Source organism: Trifolium pratense, linkage group LG3 (genome assembly GCF_020283565.1).
Source record: "Trifolium pratense cultivar HEN17-A07 linkage group LG3, ARS_RC_1.1, whole genome shotgun sequence".
In the NCBI taxonomy this organism is placed as follows: Eukaryota; Viridiplantae; Streptophyta; class Magnoliopsida; order Fabales; family Fabaceae; genus Trifolium; species Trifolium pratense.
In genome coordinates this window covers 40792074-40799505 of record NC_060061.1, presented here as the reverse complement: position 1 = coordinate 40799505, position 7432 = coordinate 40792074, and the positions used below count along the sequence as shown (strand labels likewise).

General features: G+C 28.4%; 1 protein-coding gene across 1 annotated transcript; it reads right to left on the bottom strand.

Moving 5' to 3' along the window:
* Positions 1 to 230: 230 nt before the first annotated feature.
* LOC123916647 (auxin-binding protein ABP19b-like) lies at positions 231 to 1213 on the bottom strand. The gene has a single exon (XM_045968163.1). It carries the CDS (start codon positions 1142 to 1144, stop codon positions 500 to 502), a length of 645 nt encoding a protein of 214 aa, XP_045824119.1. The 5' UTR covers positions 1145 to 1213; the 3' UTR covers positions 231 to 499.
* Positions 1214 to 7432: the final 6219 nt, after the last annotated feature.

Here is a 7432-nt window from a genome sequence, read left to right as displayed (position 1 = left end):
ATAAAAAAAATATATAATTTATCCACCTCTATTGTAATGCATGTCACTCCTAATTATTAATTTTTGGTGAAAATATTTGAACGAATATGAGCGAAATTGTCTAGTGCGATTTTTGATAGGTGTACACGTGATTGGGAATCACACCGCATCAACAATAATGCATCCTCAAATACATATATGGACTGTAATTTAAAATCATGGTACACCTACACCTTAAAATTCAATTTTCTTAAAATGAGTTAGGCATAATATAAAAAATCTAAAATTTAAATAATTGGTAAAAACCATTGAGATTAGATAATAAATTAATAACTATATGTATGATATATCATCCACTTACATTACTGAAAATAAAAATTTTGACATAAAAACAAAGCACACACACACACATAGGTTTTATTGTTGACACAACTTATTTAATTTACAACAAACATAGAAGTGGATGATTCATAAGCCACTGCCACCAAACTGAGCCTTAAGTTTCACAATTTGAGAAGAATCAAAGACCAAACTGAGCCTTAAGTTCCTCAATTTGAGAAGGATCAAGAAGAGTAGTTTTTTCAATCATGAAAGTTGATAAGTTATTACCAAATAGCACCTCATCAATTACATCCATGCTAGGATTTGAGCTAGTTAAAGCAGCAAAAGCAATAGCTTTTCCAGTACCAGAATTCACCTGAAAATGCACAAGTCCTTTTGGAAAAACAATAACATCACCAGGAATAAGAGTTTTAACATAAACTTTTTTTGGTGTGATAAATCCAGCAGTAATTCGACCTTGAACGATAATGAATAATTCAGTTGCATCAGGATGAAAGTGCATTGGTACTGATCCATTTATACCAATATCTATTCTTGATGCAGATATACCAAGTCCATTGAGACCTGGTAAATTATTCACTGATGCAGTGGTTAATCCAACATTAAAAGGGTTTTTTGTGTTTCCAGCTACAAATTCGGAGAATACAAAATCATTCACTGTTACATGTAATGGTGATTTGCATGGATAGCCTAAAGGAGTGTTTGGAAATGACAAGTTTGCTACACAGAAATCATTGACAGAAGAAGTAGTATGTGATTGGGAGGTAATAGTATATGATAAGAGAAGAACAAAAAGGTGAAGAATAATGTGAATCATTTTCATCTTTTGAAATTTGTTGTTGTTTGTGGGATGAGAGAATAATAGGATTGGTTTGCTATTTATAGTGTTAATATTCTTAATTACAAGGTGATAGAGCCTTAGCTATTTTCTTTTACTAAATAGTATAGTTTTTTAATTATAAGGTTAAATATGTTTTTCGTTCCTATAAATATTTAATTTCTATAAAAAAAATTTAGCAACTTTTGGTTCTTGAAGTATTTTCTGTCATGATTTTTAGTCCCTACTTTTCAGTCAACTCATGTATATCATTTTAAATTTTTTTCGCGTTCAAGTTTAGTACATTATAGGAATATCTCTTGCAAAAGTTTCAATTTTTTTATTAAGAGATGAATTAAATTTGAATTTTTTAGTTTTTTCTACATAAGAATTCTTAAATAATTCATTTTATGTTAAAAAATTATAAATTTTATGGGAGATGTTATTATAATATTATAAAAATGAATGCAAAACATTATTCAAAAATGTGAAAGTACACAAGAGTATGATTAAAAGTAGGGACCAAAAGTTGTGATAGAAAATATTTGAGGGACCAAAAGTTGGTGAAAAATTTTATAGAGACTAAAAATAAAATTCAACGCTTAATTTGAGGGACCAAAAACTTATTTAACGCTTAATTAAATTACCAAACAAATATAGTTTTTTAAAAAATATATCACAATATATAGGGTAAGTCCTCCCATGGCAGAGCCAGAACCTTAGTTTAGGGGTGTGGACTATTAATTATTTTTTTTAGGTAGAATATTAAAATTTATAACTATATGATATTTGAACACTCTTCGTTCTCTTAGACTCAGAGACGGATCCAGCAATTTTTTGAGTCATAGGGTCAAAATATATAATAAATATTTATTGAAAAATTAAATAAATTTATAAATGATAAAATAATGACAATATTATTAACCAATAATGAGATATTACAAGAACTATGCAATTGAATATTAAAAAATTGAAGACATTATATATGTGATTGAACTAAGATAGTTAATTAGCTTAATCTAAAGACGAATTGTACATAAGAACATTGAGTTCATCCTAAAAAGAAGAATTTTTAAACATATTTTATTTATCAACCGGTCAAACTCTATATAATCAGACTCATTTTTCTGAAAATTGAAAGGTTAACACAAAAAAGTAAATAAAATAATTAAGGAGATCTGTTTTCTTAAAAAAATTAAATTAAGAATTAACATATATAAATTATAATTTTCTATACAAATTTCATATTTTTATAGAATCGTATGATTTGGATTAAAAAAAAGTGATGTGAAATGTTTTATTTTATTTTTAACACTATAATATATATTGGATGTTCACAAAATTTATTGGAGAAAAAGTATTAAGTGTATCCAATTATAAGCAAAATGAGTATTTGTAAAAGAATAGTGGAGGCAGCTGCCCCAATTGTTTGGTTGCAGTGGCGGAACTAGAAAAAATATCGTGGGTGGGCCGAAAAATAGTCAATCTATTTTCAAATTTAATTTTTTGATCTTCTATTTTCACATGTTACTATTTTGGTACCAACAAACTATATTTTTACTCTAAAAATTGTGATTTTTGGCTATAAAGGTGATTTATTGTCTCCAACATTGAAACTAAAGATGAAATATCAAATTTGAGACCAAAATTCACAATTTTTTGCCATTAAAATTCGCTAATTTTACAGCAAAATAATAATAATAAAATATTGAGATAGGACTAAAATTGCAACAAATGTGAAAATATGGGACTTGAAAAATTTAATATTAATTAAACATATTTTTTATGTCATTTCATATTTATATACGCTAGTTCAACTGCTAATTTTATCTATTATTATAAATTGGCAAAATTACACTACAGATCCTTTATCTTATTTTTTTGTAACACTTTGGTTCTTTATTTTTTTTGTAACAATTTGATCCGTATCTTATTTATTTATAAAAAATAAAGGACCAAAGTGTTACAAATAAAACAAGATAAATGACCAAACTGTTAAAAAAAAGGGACTAAAATGTTACAAATAAAAAAAATAAAGGACTAAAGTGTTACAAATAAAAGATAAAGGACCAAAGTGTTACAAAAAAAAGATAAAGGACCAAAGTGTTACAGAAAAATAAGATAAAGAACTTGTAGTGTAATTTTGCCTTATAAATTCAATTAATTATGAACTAACATTTACACTAATACTTGAACTAATATGTGTACCGAATTACTTATAATCATCAATAATATACTCGAAATTAATATTTATATTAATATTTGTACATATATATACCGGGTGACTTAAAATCATTAATAATACATTTAAATTAATACTCTATATATAAAAAAAATTATTTTTGGGGGTGGGCCGCGGCCCACCTCAGCCCACCCTAGGTCCGCTGCTGTTTGGTTGTGCATCCATATGTGCTTAATTATATTCATTTAACATTATGTTTTATTTCTATATCTCTCTTTCTATATACCACATCTCATTACTCTCTTAATCTCTCAAGTTGCATACACACCCATACGAGTATACACCAAAAAAATTCATAAAATTTAATTAATAATTATAATTCTATAGGTGTGATTTGGTTCTCTACGATCACGCTTATGTGGAAAACAAGAAATGACATGATTTTTAACCAAATTGGATATGATTGGGAAAAATTGTTTGAAGCTGTCTTGGAGAATTCTTAGAACTCACTCGAAAGGATTTTCATGTGACCTTTGTTTGTGGCGCACAAATCCATTGTGTTTTGTGTGTGGCTTTGTCTGCATTTAATTGTGTGATTCTGTTTGCTGCTATGCTGGTTTTTTGTTCTCAGTTTTGTGTGCAGGTCAAGGTTTTAAATTGCGGACCGCATCACCTGATGCGGCCGCAATATTGCGGATGCGGTAGGCACTGCAACCGCATCGGACCGCAATTGCGGTGTGAACTCAAATCACACGTGATGCCGCAACGCAACCGCAACGCAACAACATTTTACCGCAACACAACGGAGTTTTGACTGCAACGGCCGCAACGGTTCAATCCAATATTCCTTTTCGTAAAAATTGAGAGAATCTCACCTTTATTTTTTCCTTTATGTCCTTTCGTTTTAGAGTTTCTGTCTTCTTATGTCTCGATGACTTAAAAATGAATTAAAATTTATATAGAATTATAAGTAAAAGATATATAAGGAATTACAATAATTATAGTATTTTTTCTGTGTTTGTGCGGATAAAAAATTATTTCACGCCGCAACGGCCGCAATTACATCGCAGTGTCCGCATTAGCCGCAATCGCAATACCTGCAACCGCAACCGCATCCACGACCGCAACCGCAATTTAAAACCTTGGTGCAGGTCCTGTCTGTTTCATTGCCGAAGAACTGCGTGTTGTCCTCCTGATTTTTTGTTGCTCTTGGTTGTATCTCATAAGGTCCTTCCTCGCCGAGTTCGGGTCGGATGCGGCTTCGTCTTTGTTTGCCCGAATTCACGCGAGATCCTAAATAGCCATGTTTAAGGAGGTTGCACTTTGTCTTCGTCTTTGGAGCGACTGGTTCGTCTGCATATATAATCTCTAAGCTGCACGTGTTTGTTTTTGTATAGGAAGCTGCTTACTTTTTGAAAGGATGGCATTATTATTTGTTTGGAAGTTCAATCTTTGTTATGTTGATTCCTTTTTACTGGTTAGTATTGCAGCAAGTATAGGCGTGGATATTGTTAATAGGAAATGGATGATGTATTTCCTTTTAGCAAGCAATTTTCAAGACTTATATTCATAGAGACTAAAAATTTATTTAAATTAAAAAAGTTTCTTAAATTTGTTCTCACAACTATCGTAACATACTCCTCCGTCCTAAAATATAAGCAAAAAGTGGTCAACAAAATTTGATGAATTTGATTTAAAATTTAGTTCAGATACATTCATTTTTATTGATCGCTTTTTACTTATATTTTAGGACAGAGGAAATATGTCAGTGGCCACATAAGATTAGTTATATTATACGGGTTAATCAAAAAGTAATACTCGTCACGCTAGATGGAAGGGATAAGAGGTTGCAGGAGAAAAATACATATTGAAAATAAATATGTTTTCGGATGAGTGTGTGGAACAACCTAATATAGAAAAGGTGAAAATTGCTATACCCAATTTATATTATTGGATACTAGTACCTAAATAAAATTCATTGTCATGTCATATTTTTATATTAATTTATACTTAAGAAATTCATATTCTAAATGGATTTTGTCTAGAGATTATCAACATTGAACAATATAAAACATTATAAAAATTTAGTCAATAAAAAAAATTATAGACAAAATAAGAAGAAACCACATAAAGAAAAGAATATAGAAATGTTTTAAACAAAAAAAAAAGAATATAGAAATACGTAATTAATAAAAGAAACAATACTTCATAAAATAAAATAAAAACATAAACAATATTTTTCACACAAAAAAGAAAAAAACATAAATAATATTACTATCAAATACCGACCAATAATAAAATTAATTAGTATCAAACTTACTAAATTACCCTAAATATTCCTAATAAAATTTATAATTTTTTATTAAAAATATATACGGGACTATTATTTATAATTAAAACATAAAAAATTGAATAAATAAATTTACAAGAAAAAACACAATAATTTCACTTATATTTTAACAATATAATATTATATAATAATTTTTTAAATATTTAATTATAAATAAATTTTCTACCTTAATATAATGACAAACTTATATATCAAATAAAAGTCAATGAACCCGTGTGCAAATACATGAGTCTTTAAACTAGTTAGGTACTTGAAAATCTTATCACTTTGTCTCATGTATAGTATTTATTTTAGATTTTTTATCAGCGACAAAATTTTCCATGTATGATAGCAAATTTTAAAAAATTATCAATTGATATATTGTATAATATTTATTTTAAATATTTATCAGCGACAACAAAACTCATACTTTTTTAAAAAAAGTTATCAGTTTATCCTATATATAATAGTTATTTTAAAATTTTGTAAATTACTTAAGATAGAAAATTTAAATCCAACAACAGAATAAAACTTTTTAACACATGCATTTATTTAAATGATGCCGTATAATTATTTTTTTTGAGATATTATAAGCATTAATTAACCTATAAAAGCCACACATCAAAAAAAATTAAGAATCTTTTATTATATTGTCAGGCATGCCACGTTTTCATCATTTATAGAAATTCTACAACACCTATATCTCATTTCTCACGTTTTCATCATTTATAGGAATTCTACAACACCTATATCAAGTCTTAGAAGCTTTTCTTGATCAATGTAAATTTGTGATCATGAAGTTGAATGTAGAAACTTTTATTTTAGTTTGTTGAAAACTCTATAAAAACCACACATCAAAAAAAATTCTAAGACTTTTTTATTATATTGCCAGGCATGCCACGTTTTCATCATTTATAGGAATTCTACAACAACTATATCTCATTTCATACGTTTTCATCATTTATAGGAATTTTACGGCACCTATATCTCAAATCTTAGAAACTTTTCTTGATCAATGTAAATTTATGATCATGAAGTTGAATATTTTAAAAACTTTTATTTCAGTTTGTTAAAAACTGATCGCAATATTTTATATAGTAAGTTGTCCTTAAAAATATTGTTGAGTTAGTGGTCAAACTAAAAAAGGCAATTGTGAATTTTTGCTGGTATTTTTTTTCTTAAATTGATAGTAGATAGATGTCTATTATAACTAGGGAACTAGCCAAAGGCTGTTACTTGTGCATTCTTTCTATTGACCGTGATCTTTTAGTTAGCATGATGTGACTTTATTTCTTTTACTATCGTAAAGGTTATTTAAAAATGTGCTATAAAATACGGCTTTGGTTCTTTTTCACATGTTGCAAATAATAAATAATAAATAAATCAATTTCTGCCAATAAATAAATAAATAAGTCAATGTACCAAATGTTGGCGCAGCGGATAGTTGAGGCTTGGCAAGTTCTTGCACAAGCAGGCCTATGCAGGCACGACAGGCTCTGCAGGCTTGGCAGTGCGCACAGGCTTGCTAGCAAGCAAGACAAGGCAAAAACCAGAAAACGATGGATGATAAAAGAATGAAGAAGATTATTGAATGCAAAAGTAAAAAAATTTATTCATCCACTAATGTGTCAATATAATAGTACAATCGGTCTTTATTTATACTATCTATGCTAATGACTTGTAAGCCAAGTCACTCACGCATAAAACAACGAACTTCACAAATTGGTTGTAACTAACTAACAAATTATTGTAACCAACTTATTAAGAAACACGGATGTTGTGT

Coding starts and splice junctions, on each gene's coding strand:
- LOC123916647 (XM_045968163.1), bottom strand. CDS start 1,144: ATGAAAATGATTCACATTATTCTTCACCTTTTTGTTCTTCTCTTATCA.